The sequence below is a fragment of the Clarias gariepinus genome, chromosome 19 (genome assembly GCF_024256425.1).
Source record: "Clarias gariepinus isolate MV-2021 ecotype Netherlands chromosome 19, CGAR_prim_01v2, whole genome shotgun sequence".
Lineage (NCBI taxonomy): Eukaryota > Metazoa > Chordata > Actinopteri > Siluriformes > Clariidae > Clarias > Clarias gariepinus.
In genome coordinates, this window is record NC_071118.1 from 4107417 (window position 1) to 4127089 (window position 19673).

A 19673-nucleotide genomic window follows, 5' to 3' on the forward strand; every position below is an offset into this window, starting at 1 on the left:
CTAAATAAACTTAAACATCTAAACGAATTATAGCTAGTTTAAAGTGATAGTACGCATCTCATTTTGTAACGCTTTTATATTTAAATTTGAGGTTTCGGATTGCAAAGAGGGATAGTGTTTATTTTTCTTTGAATGTGTTTTTCTTTTTATAGTCCTTGTAACAAGCAGAAAATGACCAATAAACACCACATGAGGCCACTGTGGACCTCTCTTGTAGTCCGTGTTACCAACCCAAACAGTGACCAGTGTTAAAAATGAATTCAAAAGAGGCAACAAACGAGAAATAAAATGTACATTGTTTGTAATGTTTATCGTGTTCTGTTTTAACATTGATGCCTGTAAATTTGTAAACCTTAGTTAGAAGAATCCTCAGTGTTTTGGCTCAGTTTGCAGTTTATATGATTTTATGCATGCTGATGTGGCTGTAGGGATGTTTAAATGCAGACCACTGATGCTTGACTGTTTTAGGGTCTCAGCAGTGCATTTAAGCCCTCCAGGGTGTCGGTATGCGGTTAAAGTTGGGTCGATGGCACATTCTCTCCCAGTTAAGGGAGGGCTCAGTGTAGGCTTGCATGAGCTCAAAGCCAGGCAGAGGCAGCGTCCGGGTACTACCTGTTGTCCCTCCGAATGGAATCGGGGCTCTGTGAAAGCAGTGTGTTCTGATCAGGGTGTGTTTCAGCATCTCGTTTACATAAAATTTTTTTAAAAAAAAGCCTTTCTCACACATAGAACTGTGGAGTCAATAATTTTATATCAACTGGACTTTGTTGCGACTTGGATTGCCACAATGCATGCTGGTTAAAATTTTTAATCGGGGCTTCATCTGCACCACCCATGCACGACGCAGTCGCAATGTTCTGAGAAAGGTGGCTAAGTTTTAATCCTAATTTGATAAACTCTGCCAGCAACCATCTTTCTTCTGTATTTCATTATATGTTAGATTTTATTGCTCATAGGCTACACTGTGTTGAAGTATGTTTTTGTGTGTTTATCCAAATAAAATGGATAAACAATGTTGGCAGCTCATATTTATTGAACGATTTCTGTTCCCTTATAAGTATAAAATAAAACAAAATGTTATGGAGCAATAATAAAAAAAGTGGTGTTATGTTACACCAAAACCTCTTATTAATTTATATTGTACATTGAGCTGTTGTACATCTAAAACTATTACATCTATTGGATTATTATTATTGTTGCATCTATTACAACATTGCAACTATTAGACCAACACAACATTCATACATCATAGCAGCCTTGCCACCATCCTATCACTTTTTGTTCTCCTATGTTTAAGTTTAAAAAATGCTAAATCATAATAGAAAACTAATTAAATGATGTCTGGCAAGTTTAAGCTAAATTAGGAACTGCAAAGTCCACCATTCTGACACCGCCATGCCAGAAAACCTACACATCTGTGTGTATGTATGTACAGTATATGTAATATGTGTTTACATATAAGAAAATTACAACATTGATTATTCCTACTGGAGCGGTCAGGTGGACTGTGGTCTAATGACATTTAACCTGTTTGTGTCAAAGAAATCAATTGTTCATTGAAATGCAGATATTTGGTGACCTTTCTTTCTGTTGATTATTCTGACATTTCAATAGTTTCAAAATCAGTATGTACCTTGCATTTTTACATTTTTAGTTCATATGTATATTAGGTCTTTCTAACATATTTGCTATTGTTCAAGCTTGCACCTGGTGGCAGCACACGACAGGAAAGACTTAACTGGTGTCTCTTCCTCTTGGATCTTGACTGCAACCATGAACTTTTCTCATTATCTATTCATATATATTTTTCCGTTTATTAAACATGCCTATAATATCCTCTTTTCTATGTATGATGTATACAGTCTATTATTATTATTATTATTTAATCTTTACATTGACGATCATGGTTCGTCTGTGGCCTCTCTCCTAGCGACTGCTCGTGTTTTAGCTAGAGGTGCTAAGGATTGCCGCTTATCTCACCAAAACCTTGTGCTTTATTACACCATTTATACGAATCACTGACTTAAACACATCGTGCTGCTTCCTAATGCTCATTGTGTGAGATTAAAATACAGCAAAACAATAGACAATTATTTCACACACACACAAAAAAAAGTTCTTTATAAAATTTGTAGACAAGAGGTGTTCAAGTCAAACCGGGTCTTTTGATTGTCTTTTGATAACAGAATACAGTTATGAGTGTCTCTGTTTATTTCTCTATATAATCCCCTGCTGCACTAATCTAAATCAGTGTTTCACTGGTGCTTGGATACCATCGAGGTAGGAAGTTTTCTCAGCCATGATCGGACTGACTGCTTCATTCTAGAACGCTGGCCTCCAAGGAACTCCTTTAATAGCCCAAATATGTGGAAATGGCTTGGAGCGAGGACAGGACTGTACGGGGGATGCGGCGATAACTCTCAGCCGAGTTCCTGTAATTTGCAAGTGATGTTGGCGAATGATTGCGTGTACGGTTCCCACAGACAGATACGTCTCTTCTGCAAGTTGACAAGTTAGCTGATGATGGTGTTCCTCAAGCTGAATGTTCATGAGAACGACTGCAGTGAGCTCTTAGCCACCTCAGCTAGGATCGTCATTCACAGAAGTATGGCTTTCTTTAAACCATTTGCAGTGTTTAAATCGAGTAAATATCAATCGCTTTGACGTCTTCATACACCAGAAATTTCACCAAGTCCCGGTTTGACACGAACGCCCCATTTTTGGTATATGTAAAAGAGATAAATCAGTTTTAAACATTGTTGAACGCTGACCTGTTAAAACATTTGTAGTTGGCAGGGGCGAGTTTGAAAGGAGGTTCGGGCAGACGGGAGCTGATGTCAGCCAGCAAGGTTTCATTATTGCTCCGTTCCTCCCATGGTGAGCAGTAGGACTTGGGGATTACTGTAACATTGAACTTCTCAGGAGGAATCTCCTTCAGCGGCCCAGAATATCCTGCGGCAATAAGATTGTGTGAGCCTCATTATTAATCAGATTTTATCTCTTCTTTCTGTCTTTCTTTGCAAATATTTATGCACAGACTGAAATCTGGTGTAGTCACCTGGTGCCAGAACGCCCGGGCTTCCCTTTTTGGCTACGGTGTGCTGAAGTTTGGCCAGCAGCGTGTTTCTTTCTGCAGGGCTGACCTTCGTGTCGTAGTGAGCTCTATCTGTCAGGCCTTCTGTAGCCTGATGAGATAGAGTCTCACTTCCCTAAAGAAGACAGAAATCATCATCTATATAAATAAAAGAAAGGTGTTGGAACATCATTCAGGACTCACTCTTTCAATGATACGTTTCATACATTGAAGGACCAGAAACCAGTTTAGGAATTTTTTTTGTTCAGACAGATTTAGTCAAAACATCACACAAAACTGGCTAGACAGAATTGAATGGAAGTTTGGCAGTACTTTGGTATTTGCCTGAAGTTAAAACTGCAAGAACGAAATGCAGTTGAGAAGAAGTGAAGTAATGAGCAGTTATGCGCCAGATTATTTTACGCTTTTTTTGAATGAATATAGCACTTTTTCTCTCAAGGAGGGCGTGGCTATACATGGCACTCAACAGAGCCAATCAACAAGATATTCTTCTGTGTATATACAGAGTATGCGGAAGACACAGAAACACAAAAGTCTCAAAAACATGAATCCTCACGAAACACAAATAAAAGCGCGTCTCCAAAAAAAAAAGAAAAAGAAAAAGGCAAGTAGACTATGAAAGCTGTACCTTCAAAGATGAATGGAATAGACAGATTGTATGTTTATTCTTTCTGCGGGAAGTTTAAAACTAGTTTGTCTTATATGTTCCAAACTGAGAGCCCAGGGTTATGCTCTAAAGTCTAAATGTTATAAGTGAAGTTATGAGCAGTTAAGGGCCAGATTTTATCACAGCATCACACAAAACTGACTGGACAGAATTGAATGAAACTTTTGCAGTACTTGGATATCTGCCCGAAGTTTCACCTGCACCATAAGGCGATGTTATAAACAGTTATTTGGCGGATTCAATACCTTACTTCAAAATGAGCTACTAATGCGCTACTGTCTCAATGTAAACAAACACCTGCACCAATAGATATTAATTGGAAAATCTAAACTGAAGATTTTTATTGGGATTAGTTAATTATTTTTTTTTTTCGCTGAAAAAACAGTGCTGAAGTGGTACAAGTAAATTTGAACATGCTGGAATCGTTTTAAGACAAAACTGGTCAACTTTTGCGATTTCTCACCTGTGATTACCGGACAGGGAGCGTATTTGGGTGGCAACGAAAGAAAAACTTAGCGTAAACAAGCGTAAGATACTCAACCTTACAAAATGTTATTTCTTCGTACTAATAACAATGGGTTCTGCCATACAGAAAGACTTCAGTCTGAAATAATAATATAACTTATTACATTACAGCTGATCAGATTATTAGCTTTAACCTTTTAACCATTTCTACAAACACTTTAACCATCAACAACGTGTACAGTACTTACGCTAGTCACATATATCCTTTGAATCATGAGGATGATGCGAGCAGTAAAATCTCACCTCCATGGCCTGTATTTGTTATTCAGATTCAAATCTGTGCACAACTAATGCATTCAGGAACCGTATAATTTAACTGAACGCATGGGTTTTTCAATTCATTGTTTGCATTACATAAGTGTGTGATAATGACACACTACAGCGTTGGCTTACATTGTCAGCTTGCTTTCCGGCACCTTCGAGTGTGAACTTCTCCACTCTCTTTTGTCTCTGTTGGAACATTCTGGAACCCTTGTTTGAAAGCAGGGTCAACTCCTCCATCATTACATCCTGAGGAACGCTGATCTTCTTTCCCAGATCCAGACACTCTGTCACGCGCAGACACACATATGCATAATTGATGAGTACATTGTGATTACACTGTAAGCATATATAATTACATGGGTGCACTCTTTCTATATTAAACTTGCCCGAGTTGAACAAAGACAGCGCTTTTATCAGTCACGTCCCGAAAACCATTAACCAGGATGACTGAATACTAATGCATGATTTTGAGGTTATTTTGGGTTTTATAATTGACTAAAAATTTAAGGCAACTCATTGTGTGATTATTTAGAAGTTTCAGAGGCTATGGCTCCAACAGACATGGAGATATTTGATTGACAGATCACACCAGTGGTGTATGTACATTAATCAGCTATAGCATTGCAATCATCTGTCCACCTTAATCTGCCAAAACAGCCCTCACCCATTGAGGCATGGACTCCACAGGACCTCTAACGGTGTCTGTCTATAGAGTATGTTGTGAGGTTGGGCTTCCATGGATCAGACTTGGATCAGTTTGGTGCACATCTCTCCCAGATCTGGGAATTTTGGAAGCCAAGTCAACACCTTGACCTCTTTGTCATGTCATAACATTAAAACTATAATAAAAAATATTACGTCCAATATTGTGTAGATTCTCCTTATGCCGCCAGGGCAGATCTGACCCCTAGTGGCATGACTCCACAAGATCTTTGGGGGTGTGGCACTGGGATGTTTGTGGTGAATCCTTTGTGGGTGCTGTAGGTTACAGGGTGGGGCCAATATGGATCGGTCTTTTGTTCAGTGCATCCCATGAATACTCGATCAGATTAAGATCCGAGGAGTTTGGACACTGGGGAGTCAAGAAGCTTGTCATGGCAGGCTGTGATACACTGGGTGTTCTGATATCTTTCTATTGTGGCCAGCATTGAAATTTCTTCAGGAATTTGTGCTGTATTGGCTTTTCTGTGGGATCGGATCAGGTAGGCTGGCCTTTGGTCCTCATGGGCAATGCGTGCCTGTGATCCTGTCACATGTATCATTGATTATCAATGTTATTAACTTATTTAACTCACCTAGCGGTGGTGGTAGTGTTGTGGTTGATTGGTGTACATACTTATATACATACCTATGGTATACTGTAGTTAGATATAGATATAGATATTGATGTAAATGTATAATACATCATAATCCGTGGACATTTTAAAGCTTATAATCCAATCTGTTGAAACTTGTACAAGTAAACCAAGCTGAATAATTTAGACCAGCTAGCCTGATATTAAACAAGCTACAGAAACCCCAACAGCATTTGCATAACTTACATTAGCTAATCACTTAATGTTTCTTTTCTTTTGCATCATTTATGGATAACATTTATGGGTATAATTGTTTTTTTCCAGACTTATTGTGTGATTTATCAACATATAAAAAAATAATTTGTAAAATAAACGCTCAAGCAGTTTTTCACCAGATGGCGTTTGCTTTCGAGGAATTTTCTTCACTCTTACTTCTAATGAATTATTACTGCATTCCCACTTTAACATTAGTACTTTTATGAATCCGGGTGCTTTATACACGTTTCATGACTGCCTATATTGCTTATGTGTGTTCATGGTATGGTTTATGTACAGTACCTAGAAGATACATCAGCTTTCTCTGTAATCAGTATATACACATGCAGTGTTGTTTTTATGCCTTTTGAAAGGAAATCCACCCACATGTAAAAAAAAAAAAAAAAAAAAATAGATAAAAGAAACTAGAAAAAAATATAAGAGCATATTATTTTTCTGCACGAAGGTGTCTAGAGGTTTTGCTCAATACACAGGCTTGTTTTCTTAACAAGGCTTTTACAAATGTCAGTCCCTTCATACATACAAGCTGTGTGAAGTTAATGAGGGTCAGGAAGGCATAAATCATTTTTGGCCTCGTGCTCCATGTGCTTATTGTCAGCTTTCTTGTTTATGTGGCGTCACATCCCTATCAGCGTGGCCGAGATTTTATTGTTCATCCCTCCCGAGACAGACTTTGAATAATTCTGCTCTAATATTGACCACAGCCGCGGTTCTCCCGAAGCACTTCTTTGTCCTCTTCCACACTCTGTAGGTTGGTTTTGAATTGTGCAGGAAGAATAAAATTGTAAAACAGCATAAATCAACAGGATGTTAAAGGGTTTCATCTGTACAGCATGTAGCCCTAATTATTTCAGATTGTACTGCAAGGTTTGATATAACATCAATTGTTTTTTATATACTCCTGAATGTATGCTTATGGAGTACGTTATCATGAATATGCTATAAATGTACTCTCAAATAGTTATGGTTGAAATCTTGGGAACTACTAATTAAATGAAGCAATGAATCCACCGAATTATAAAATATGACACTGGGCTTTGAACGAGTTCCAGTAAACTGAGCAACTGATACACTGACTCATTTGACACTGGGGTTTGGATTAATTCTGATGAACTGAGCCCCAGATTCACTGAATCATTAAATTCGACCCTGAGTAGGTAAAACTGGATGAATTAAGTAACTTAATCCGTAATCCAGACCCTGGAGATTAATTCTCAGGAAATGAGCAATCAAATAACTCACTCATCATATACACCACTTTATCCTGTATACAGTTTTCCTTTGGGATTACCAAACCATTGCAGGGCACACACACTCAAATGCTCATTCACACGTTATGGAAATTTGGGAACACCAATTAGCCTAACTTGCATGTCTTTAGACTCTGGGGGGAAACCGGAGCCAAGTATGCAGAAAACATGTAAACTCGATGCACACAGACCGGAGGCGGGAATCGAACCCGGACCCTGGAGGTGCAAGAAGGCAGTGCTAACCACGATGATTCAACGAATCAGTAAATTTGAATCAGATTTTTGATCAACTGAACAATTGATTTACTGATCCAGTAAAGTTGACATTAGTGTTCGGATAAATTCTAATTACCAGAGCTTTCTTTAAATCTAATTGTGATGTGATTTCTGACAAACTGTGCAATTGAATCACAGAATCAGTAAACCAGACACTGGGCTCTGGATAAACTTTTGATGAACCGAGCAACTGATTCACTGAATCAACAGATCTGACACTTAGGTTTGGATGAATTTTGACAAACTGAGCAACTTAATCATTCAATCAATAGGTTTGACACTGGGGTATTGATGAGGTCCAATAAAGTATTGGTTCAATCACTCAATAAATTCGACTGGATGAATTCCAACCCAGACGTTAGACGTTAAGTGTATGTCTGTAAAGGCTCTTGTTCTCGCACAGTTGGTCATGCGTGATGGAAAAAAGCTTTTAAAACCTTGCTGGGATATTGCATTACAGACAGTCATTTTTCTTCACCAATTAAATTCCATAACAGTGAACACTTTGAATATTAAATGTTTTAATGCAATTTTATTGAGAAAAACAACCTAAACTAGATTTTGTAAACATGTTTCTGGTTAATCATAATAGATTTGTTTCCTACTTGGAAAAACTATTATAAAAACGAATTAATTTGCAATCGTTCTGTCTTACCTCCTCGAGCCTCTAAGCACATCGCCACAGACTGTTGCTGTCTCTCTTTAGCAAGGTCGACAGGCATGATGATCCGATCCGTCTAGACACACAGCACAGCTTAATGTTTGTCTTTCACTACGTGCACAAATCTTTTGAATTAATGACACATGCAAACATTTCATGCAGCTCTTCTAAAGCCTCTTGAAAAGTATATATGAGTTTTACATGCTGTACCGAGCCTTGCCCGGCTTACCGGTTTATGGAGAAAATGGCTTTTCCTATATACACAAGGGACTGAAGCAATCTCCTCTGAATCAAAGTCCAAAGCAGGGAACTCTTATATTTGCCAGGGTTAGAAATGGACCCTTGAGTTTCTCCCTGCTTAGATCATAGGCTTATTATAGAGAAGTGGGTGCAAGAGCTAATGGACTGAGATTAGCATGACTGTTTTTCTGTATCCACACTAATAAAAACATGATCCTCAGACACGCTCACAGATGGTTTAGTAAATTTGAGAGGCAGCTCTGTACTCTGAGTCATCCCCCAGTCTGGCATTCGCAGAGTTTGTAATTATGCCTGAGGAGGGTCTCAAAAAGTGCAAGGAACTAAAACCTTTCCCCCTGCTTTATCTAACTGTTAGGTGTTTTACAAAGGTTTTGGTATTGTCAGCATTTATGTGAGAAGAAGAAAGAAAGGACAAAAAACTTTGTCTCTTCTGGCTATTCCTCCAGTTAGGTTTAGAACAGAAGTTAAGCTAGACTTTCTAGTTAGTAACCTAGATATCACAGCATTTTGCCAGGGCTGCCAACTTTTCAGAATAGCTTATAGTGAGATTCTGACGATAAGGGCGTTGGTTTTGCACGTACACACATATGACTCCTCTTACCCTGCATGCCACGGGTTCTGCATATTTAAGCAATGTTAAACAGTCATAACACAGTATTGAGGCTTTTTTTTTTATGTTATACATATAATACAGAAACTTTATGTCCCACATAAGCTACTTCTGAGTTTATGCTAACTTCAGCCATTTTGGAGAGATGATTTTATAGGCCTCCCAGAAGTGGCCATTTTTCAGCCTTATACTGTCTCGCTTTAAGCAATTATGATTTAAAATGCAAATTATTCATACTTTATATTTCAAAGTATTGTTAATAAAATCAATGTAACGTTTAGAAGCATATGACCTGTAAAAATAGTTGCTTAAGTAGGTTTTTGGTAAAAGCTTAAAAAGCAAAAAATCTGTAGTGTCTGTAACCATATCAATTTCATGCTGTAATATCATAACAATCTTGCATTTTAAAATAATACACTTTTCAGGTTTATGTCTGTTTATGTGAAATCTAAATTGCCAAAGTTTAATCTGAGTGACAGTTAAGATCATTTAAAGTTTTAAATTTTTAAAAAGTTACAGACACTACATAAAAAAGGCATGAAATTGTATTTATCAATTGTCTTTCTTTTTATCTGATAAAAATATACACGTGTATGCAAAAATGAAAAACAAACTAATTAAAATTCAACAAAATGAAACAACAATTAAGTGTGACTGTATTTATTTAAATTTTTACAAATTGAAATTGGAAATATTCATCCAAGCAAATGAATAAAATACAGTCTACCTTACCCACCATCCAAATCACCTACATGCTTTCCACCAGCTTAATGTAGGGCAGCAGCTCTGAACTCTGAGCCATAAATTTAAGCAGTCTCATTAAGGCCTTTGCTTTCTTGATCCACATCTCTCACTTTTCTTTCCAGAACTAAGAGGACCCTCCCGTCATCGGGGCCCTCGGTAGTCAGTCCCACTCCCTCTCATCCCCCACATCAATATGAGGGCAATACAATCTTTTTACCCACAAGACATACAAAATGACAAAATTTGCATTGCGTTTAATCATACACAAAACTATCTATCACTATTTATATTCATAAAATACACTCAATACTGATTTGTATCATTAATCACTCTTTTTTTTCAAACACATCCTTGCTTTACAACTTTTATTTGTGCATGCCTAAGACTTTTGCACAGTACTATGCTAAGGTTCTTGGAAAAGCTACTGTAATGAAAAGAATGCTTGCTTTAATAAAGACATTTTATTAGGTTATTTGCCTAATGCATTTAACTCAATTTTCGAATTCTATATTTGATGTGAATATTTGGCAATAAAATAGCTGTAACGGTAAAACCGTTGGTGGTAATTTTATAGTAACATACTGTTTTCCGGTGATGTAGTATTGTAAAAATAGATTTGCACTCTGTTTAATAAGACTCTACACTACCCGATGCCAATACTGTAACGAAATATGACACAATAAATACAGCAAATACTGTATAAATCACAGTTTACAAACCAACCAAGGGTCATTTGTGAGGCAAACTATCACAAATCATTCAGTTAATCTTGCTAACATTTCCAGAGTAACAAGATGAAATAGTAAAATGGAAAAAAATCTGAAGTTTATAAAGGAAAACCGAAAAGCTCTGTCTGTTATTTATGAGGGGTGTCCAACTCAACCCAGGGCTCGTCGTGAAACTTCTCATGAATGAAGGTGTAAAACGGATTGACATTTACAGAATACTTTAAGCACAGAACGGTGATGAGACTCCTAGCCTCAGTAACATTTGAATAGCGCAAATGTTTTAAAGAAGCCCGTAAGTCTGTCAATAACAATCCTGGCTGAAATGGCTCGGAGCCCACTGCAGTCATTCCTGTGAACATTCTCCGAGGGGAACGCCTAATCCCTGAAAATCAACAGATCACTTGTCACTCACTTACAGAAGAGAAGCATCTCGGTTTGGGAACAGTACACAGGATCATTCACCAACACCAGTTACACATTACGGAAACTCGGCTGGGAGTAATTGCCGTACCTCCCCCCCCCTTGTACAGTCCTGACCTCGACCCAAGCCATTTTCACATGATTGGGCTATTAAAGGAGTTCTTGGGAGGCCAGGGTTTCAGACTAGAATCAGACAGGCAGTCTAGCGTACTGAAAAAAAATGTATGGCATCCAAGCACTAATGAAATGTTGGGATAAGTGCATTAGTGTAGCAGGGTCACTGTATGCTGTTATTCTGCGCATAAAAAGTCCCAGTTTGACTCGAACACCTTCTACTTCAACCTGTTCAGCAGGTAAAGTTTTTTTTTTTTTTTTTTTTTGGTAACACTTTCCAAATATTAACATATGTTTAAAAAAAGGTATACATACTTGCTGGCCACTTTATTAGGAATATCTGTTCTTTCATTCAGTTATCCAATTATGCATGATCATAAATCAATTTGCTTTAGACCTATGTTCTACAAGGTTGAAACTGCAATTGTATGTGAGGAAATGTGTGTTAGTTTAAATCATTCGGTCATGTCGCAGCCGCAGCAGTAGCACTATGTATAATAATAATAATGCAGAAAAGTGTCGAGAACATATTCCCTGGTCTGACGTTTAACGTGATCTCCTATTGCATGGATTAATAACCTGTTGCTACATGATTGGTTGATTGGATAATAAGGTGTACAACTGTTCATTTATTGACAGAATAAAGATGCTTTAATGACATAACAATACAGACACAATCACAATTTATTAAAAACAGTACAAGAACTAACAAATATAACTCAGAGAACAAGAATTCGGGTCACGAATGGAGGTTCTATATTTGAGACGGTTCCTCTAGCACACAACTTATCCAGACCAAACTATATAGAAAACTCTAACTAATGTATGTATTCTCTAGTGAATGCCACACTTGGACAAATGACTCATTCCTTTTTAGGCTGCAGCTCTGTTTGTATCACAATGTGCTGCTAGTGTGAGTCACAGAGATCCTGTTATAAAGAATTCTAAAATCAAAAACCATAAAAAAGCAGTAATAAAAGGAGAAGAAAAGAAACAAGCAGACACTGCTTCCCCCCTCCTCCTGTGCTCGCTTTTCATTTTGTAATAATTCCCCGAAGTGTCTGGAGAGTTTGTATACTGTATATCAAACAGCAGAACACTTACTGATGTCAGTCATTATAAACTCAGTATACAGTGCCTTGCAAAAGTATTCATACCACTTAAACATTTCCACATTTTGTCACGTTACAACCACAAACGTAAATGTATTTTATTGGGGTTTGAATGTGCTAGACCAGCACAAAGTGGCACATAATTGTAAAGTAGAAGGAAAATGATATATGGTTTCTAAATATTTTTTACTAATAAAAATCTAAAAAGTGTAGCGTGCATTTGTATTCAGCTCCCTTTACTCTGACACCCTTAACTAGAATCCAGTGAAACCAACCATCTTTAAAAATCACTTAATTACTAATAAATAGAGTCCACCGGTGTGTCATTTAATCTCAGTATAAATACAACTGTTAAAAGTTTTGGCCTTAATGCAAAACGCTACATGTGGCGGTAAACTAACACTGTGCATCACCCTAACACATCATCTCCACCGTGAAACATGGTGGTGGCAGCATCATTGCATCAAAATTATGTGCCACTTTGTGTTGGTCTATCACATAAAAAGAAATCTCAATAAACAACACTGACATTTGTGGTTGTAATGTGACAAAAAGCTCAAGTTATATAAATACTTTTGCAAGGCACTATATGTACTGCATAATGTATAAAATATTACAAAACATTATCGTTGAAGAACGTCAATCTGATCTGAACTTGCATTATTTACTTGTTCTTTTTAAATACAAAAGATATTTTTCGAGCTGCTTTATTTCTTCCTATTTACAATATTGTTGCTGATCCAGTTCATTCCATCCTGAGAAAAAAAAGGAAAAATAAAAGAACACTGTTTTGAACACAAGCTTAGGTTAAGAAAAGTTTCGTACAGTTTTATTCACTTTTTTGTTGTTAATTTTATGTACAGTGACTACAATAAAATTACTCCACATGCTGGGATAATGTTGTCACAAAGTATACCAATCCTAGTTTTTGGTGTAGATCTATAAGGACTCACCCACACTCCTTCGCCAGAAATAGCCGAACAGGCCTGAATCTGCCACTCCCGGTCCCGGTAGGTGTGCAGGTTGAGCCCCTCGGCGATCTCGCTGGCTGTAGCCGCTGTGGTCAGATCCTGCTTATTGGCAAAGATAAGCACAGGCACTCCCTTGAGGTTCTCCTCATCGATCAGTTTTGAGAGCTCCTACATGGGTTCATAAAAATAAATAGCTTTTAGATTGTAAGTTTAAATTCTAGATCAGCAACAGAATCACGGCCTTGAGTGAGACCCTTAAGCCTCGACATCTCGGCTTGGACGGTGTCCTGTTTCGATCATAAGATGATTTGGATTAAACCATCTGTCAGATGAGTGAGTAATAAATGACTGTGCTCATTTTAAGAACCATGGACAGCTGTCCATGCAAAATTGATAAGGTTTACCTTATGCCATTTCAGATATCTACCGGTTTCACCTCCCACATCCTCCCAAGCTTGTTTTTCTCCAAAATGGTTTTCAGTTTCTCTGGGAACATTTTGTACTATGCCTAACCTTTATCATGTACATATACTGTTGTAAATTGGTTGTTCTCACCAGCCCTGTTTCTTCAAACCTCTTCTTGTCTGCGCTGTCGATGACATAGATCTGTCAGGAAGAGAAAAGATTCAGATATTGCGTACAGGATGGTCTTTCTTCTTTGAACACTTTTTGTATGAAAACAATTGTATGTTGTCCTACATAGGTGTGTTTTTTTCCATCAGGGTTTCTGACATGTTTTTGAACTCTGTGCAGTCACGTAACAATACTCATCTGCTTATACAAGCTTTTATTGTTTCACTCCGTTTTGTCCTAGCCTAAGTATATATATATATATATATATATATATATATATATACTTAGCAAAAAAAGAAAAAAGAAACATCCTCTGACTTTCAACTGTTTTTACTTTCAGTAAACTTAATGTGTAAATATTTGTATGAACCCTAAAAGAGTCAACACCATAAGACATAAACTAAAAATGTTTCCCAATGTGTCCCTGAATGAAGGGAGGCTCAAAATCTAAAGTACCAGTCAGTATCTGTTGTGGCCACCAGCTGCTTGAAGTACTGCAGTGCATCTCCTCCTCATGGACTGCCTATTGCGGACAGTCTGAGCACTGATGGAGGGATTGTGTGTTCCTGGTGTGACTCGGGCAGTTGTTGTGGCCATCCTGTACCTGTCACGCAGGTGTGATATTCGGATGTACCGATCCTGTGCAGGTGTTGTTACACGTGGTCTTCCACTGCAAGGATGATCAGCTGTCCCTCCTGTCTCCCTGTAGCCCTGTCTTAGGCGTCTCACAGTGCGGACATGGCGATGTATTGCCCTAACCACATCAGCAGTCCTCATGCCTCCCTGCAGCATGCCTAATGCACGTTCACGCAGATGAGCAGGGACCCTGGGCATCTTTCTTTGGGTGTTTTTCACAGTCGGTAGACAAGTCTCTTTAGTGTCCTGCGTTTTTAGAACTGTGACCTTAAATGCCTACTTTCTGTAAGCTGTCTTAACGACCATTCCACAGGTGCATGTTAATTAATTGATTATGGTTAATTGAACATGCATGGAAAACATTGTTTAAACCCTTTACAATGAAGATTTGTAAAGTTATTTGGATTTTTACAACATTACTGTTGAAATACACAGTCCTGAAAAAGGGACATTTCTTTTTTTGCTGAGTATATATATATATATATAAACACCACCGACAACAAAACTCCACTAGCTTCAAAATCCAAAAGCAGAAATAATAAATTCAGAAGTTGCATAATTAATTGAATGTTTAAAAAAATCCAGAGTCACATGACCTAAATATGACATAACTGAGACTCCAGGGTAGTAACAAGAGTCATGTATAAATTCCTATTATACTATTATAATAAGGAGTCATTAAAAAGCTGGGCGGTTTGAGAAGAAAGTCATACTGAAACCCGTATGTAATCCTCTGTAATAGCCTTAATGTTAAATCTATCTTAGCTTAAAAATGTTAAAAAACAAACAAAAAAAAAAAACTGTTACAACCTACCAACAAATCCGTATTCTCCAGATACTTTTTCCAGAAGGGACGTATCTTCCTCTGTCCCCCGATGTCCCAGACATTCAGTTTCATGCCATGACAGGTGACACTCTTAATGTTAAAGCCCTAGAATATTATACAACAGACAATAAAACAGTTATACTGTACTGTTACATACAATTGTTTTCATACAAAAAGTGTTCAAAGAAGTTATACTATACTGTGCTAACTATTGTATATTTACCGAAATATAGTCGGGCATCAGTTTTTTGGTTAAGTAATGACTATACACAGAACTAAAGACACTGCTTAATAATACACTGGCCTCATAATTAGGTGCCTGTGTGGTAGCAGGGATCCTGCTCATTATATAACTGGGTGTTATATTTAATCCTGAAATTGGGTCTGAAATAGAAGTTAAGGTGCTATCTGACCAAATCGCCCGAGTAACAAAGATCCAGTTAGTGTGGACCGTCTACTATTATTAATAGCCATACGGAAGTCATTATTAGGTCAGCTAAATATGGCCTTTGCTGACTGTACTTTGGTTCAGAACACGACATAAATAGACCTCAAGGCCCGTCATCAGCATGAAGATAACAGAGTGTGTCTATGATCTTGTTGTTTACACTTTAAATGCAAAGGGTTAAAGGATTAGTCTGGACGTTCTTTAAAGTAGATGAATTTTATTTGCAAAAGTCTTTCAGATAGAGAAATATAGAAGTGTACAGTATTTTGAGACAGCAACTCGTCTCATTTTATGTCTAACTAAGTGTGTGAAAGCGTGCCCGATAGAGTATATCCATTATATCTTCAAAGTATCTTCACATGGCAACATGTATCACTTTTCTACCCGATTATGTACAATACAGTGCTCGGATACCATCAAGGTAGAAAGATTTCTTAGTATGCCAGAACCATGATCGGACTGCCTGCTTCAAGTCTGCAACGCTGGCCTCCCAGGAACTCCTCTTCAATGGCACAAACATGCAAAAATGGCTTGGAGTGAGGTCAGAACTGTACGGGGGACGTGGCAATAACTCCCAGCTGAGGTTCTGTTATGTGCAAGTGCATACAGGACATATGCATCTCTTCCGCAGGTTTAAAATGTTTGCATGTCTAGGAAAAGTGCTGAGCTTATGTTCTCTTCACACTTAGCTTTAATTCAAATCACAATGAAGGCCCCCTTTTTTTCGTCTTAATCACAGTAACTATTACCTTCCACTTTAAAACGAGAAATACTAGTTCCAAGTTGAAATTAGTAGATGTCGAGAAAGAGGTTTAATAGTTAGATATTTGGTTTATTGTAATATTACAGTTAAAAATATTGCATACTGTAGATGTCAAGTGCTGCACAGGCTGTCAAGATATTTCAACAGCATTTATTTGCAGTCTAAAAAGTAATATATTTGTGTAATTATGCTAACTATTCTGCTAGAATAATCATTCCCAAAATATAAATTTAATTTTTTTTTTTATAAAGGAATAGATCACTTATGCCATATATGTGTTAATATGTGCCTTATGTACTGTATCTCAATAAGCTAAATTGTATTACCCAAGGGTTTGGTGTACAATGCATTTGAAACCAGAGCTTAGACAATTTTTGATTGCAACCGAATTTACCTGAGTTGGTGTGATCATGTTTACATCTTCTGAGGCCAGTTGTTTCAGTAGGGTGGTTTTCCCAGCATTATCCAGACCAAGAAGAATAATCCGGAGCTCCTGCTCTGTCGTGCCCTTTAGTTTCTCAATGATGGAAAATAGACCCTGGAACAGACAGCGGTCTGATTGGTTAATAGAAGGATAAGATGGATGTTTTTGAATATATATATCTCTATCAAATATATATATATAAAACCCAAAATAATAATAGAAATAAAGAAATAAAGCTACAAAAAATACATGTATACATGTAAATATTTACAGAATAGGCTTATATATTTATATTTGATTTAAATAATTAATGTACTAACATATACACTATGTATATTAAATATATTCATAAAATATTCTGAATATTTTTACTTGCCAACAAAAATTCTGTGTCCTGTAGATTTCCAAATGCAGTTCAGAACCTACTAAAATTTTTATCCCAATAAAGATCCCAATAAACCAAACCAAATATTAACCAAAATATTGTTAAGCCTATTCCTCGCCAAATGTATTAATTTTACAGCTCTACATTTGAAGTACACCCAACCATGCTCATTAACCTGTGAGCAAATCCCTACAGTGAAACACAGTGGTGGTAGCATCGTGGTGTGGGGATGTTTTTCTTTACCAGGAACTGGGAAATTGGTCAGGATTGAGGAAGGATTGTAGGACACTTATTGTAGAAAACCTGTTCCAGTTTACAAGAAAATGTATTTAAGGGAAAAATGTTTTCAAGCTTAAATTAGTTTAGTCGTATTGGCAGAAAACTTCACTAATTTTAAGCTCGAGAAAAGGAAAATAATCTGTCAATAAAATATTAAAATGTTAAAGCTTAATCTTATATTCATTTTATTATTATTATAGGTAGACTTGACTATGATTCAACACATTCATTTGCTATGATGTCGTCTTACATCCAAAATACTACAGTAGCTCATTAGTTAAAATAGTGGGAAGTGAATTGTCACTTATTTGCCTTAGATGTGGCAAGATGAAATTTTTGAAAAAGTAAATCTGAATTTAAATTAATTTGCCATTTTCTATGCCTGAAATAACACTTACAGAAGCATGGCAGTATAGCAGAACCCTGGGATTTAGGCATACATACCTTTTGGATTTCACCCATGATGTGACTATGCAGGCAGAACAGAGAGAACGAGGAAAAAGACCCCAGCTACATGCTATCCAGGTGAATCCAAGCAGAAGTGCCTAGGTCAAGTGCAGATCCTCACCATCCTCAAGTCTAACCTCACCTCTAACGCTTGTTTAGCTAGTAAAGTGGAGTTTTGTTCTGGCTCGCTTGTCTTCAGTGTAGGAGACAGGGGGACACGGATTGGATTAGTCTTCCACAATTAGCAATCTCTCCTGTTCCTTTCACCTTCCCCCAGACTTCTCTCCTGCATTAAAGTCTTACCTGGATTATCCCTCCTCACCACCTGCTTCAGGAATGCCCTGAGACTTTTTTCTCTCAGTCTTGCTCTGTGTTTCTCTATATCTCTGGCTCTCAAGTGCAAGAAATCCATTCATCCATTCACCCTTTCTTCTTTCCCCATCTCCTGGCTCTGTGGTTTGGGATTTATCTTCTGCCATGCCTGTTTATTTACAAATTTGCCTTAGATGTAGTACTGCTCCTTTTCAGCAGAGGGCGATAGCATCCAATTTGAACTTCTGGAGTTTTTAGTCCTAGGATTGAGAGGCTTGTGTGTAAGGGAAGTCAGACGCCTCAGTTACTTCAAACATGTAAACAATTCGAAGTAAAATTACCGGTACTCCGGTTTTCTCCATAGTCTAAAGACTTGCATTGTAGGCTGATTGGTGTTACCAAATTGCACATAGTGTATGAGTAAGCATGTAAGTGTGTGTCCCTGGAGGTTGGAAGAAGCGTGCGGCCTTTAGCAACATCTCTTGAAACATACAGCAAAAACCGATGGAAGGAACTCAAAGGTCATTGCAGCCGACCATCTTTCATGATGACAGCTTGGATAGATGGCTGGATAGATGGATGGATGGATGGATGGATGGATGGATGGATGGATGGAATCTTATTTTTATTAATGACAGTTAGTGGAAGATATACAGGGGTTTGGTATCTTTGGAACTTGATAACAGAAGCATGAAGCAGGAGATCATTTATCCCAGCGTCAGGTGTGGCCTGGAGTCAATCCCAAAAGACTCACGGCACAAGGCAGGGTAGACCCTAGATGAGGTGCCAATCCATTGCAGGGCACACATACTCACATGGCAGGCAATTTGAGAGTCAATTAGCCTCATTTGCAAGTCTTTAGACTGTGGGAGGAAACTGGAGTACCCAGAGGAACCCACCAAGAACCGGGGAGAACATGCAAACTACATTCAGACCCAAGGTGGGAATCAAATCCAAAACCTGAAGGTGCAAGTTGACACTAAAACCACTAAACCATTGTACTGCCTATATCCTTTCCTATGTAGTTTTAATTCATTGTAAATATTAATAATTTTATTAACTTGTTTTAAAGAGCTAATTTAGAGTCTAATTTATAGTTTTTAACTGAAAATACAAGATAGCATTAAATAGCAGAGACCCATTGTGTTTGAACAACAGTTTAAAAAAGAAAGAAAAAAGGCAGAAAAAAAAATCACTGAAATTTAATAATGGACCCATGCACATGTAGTAGCAAAGCAAGCTGACATTCAACCTCACATTCTGGTTCCAATATTGTCCTTTTAGTTAATTAATACGCAGCCAACAAAAACAG

The 19673-nt window shown here is 37.5% G+C and overlaps 2 protein-coding genes across 2 annotated transcripts; both read right to left on the minus strand.

The window, feature by feature from the left end:
• Positions 1-340: 340 nt before the first annotated feature.
• Positions 341-8608, minus strand: LOC128508037 (myozenin-2). The gene is made up of 6 exons (XM_053479232.1): positions 8538-8608; positions 8303-8384; positions 4680-4834; positions 3059-3209; positions 2772-2952; positions 341-641 (listed from the first exon to the last, which is right to left on the minus strand). Exons 2-6 carry the CDS (start codon positions 8367-8369, stop codon positions 485-487), a joined length of 711 nt encoding a protein of 236 aa, XP_053335207.1. The 5' UTR covers positions 8370-8384; positions 8538-8608; the 3' UTR covers positions 341-484.
• A 3201-nt stretch (positions 8609-11809) lies between these two features.
• On the minus strand, positions 11810-18284 carry arl3l1 (ADP ribosylation factor like GTPase 3, like 1). Its single transcript, XM_053477922.1, has 6 exons — positions 18047-18284; positions 16909-17052; positions 15292-15408; positions 13824-13874; positions 13251-13436; positions 11810-13052 (listed from the first exon to the last, which is right to left on the minus strand). Exons 1-6 carry the CDS (start codon positions 18062-18064, stop codon positions 13005-13007), a joined length of 564 nt encoding a protein of 187 aa, XP_053333897.1. The 5' UTR covers positions 18065-18284; the 3' UTR covers positions 11810-13004.
• Positions 18285-19673: the final 1389 nt, after the last annotated feature.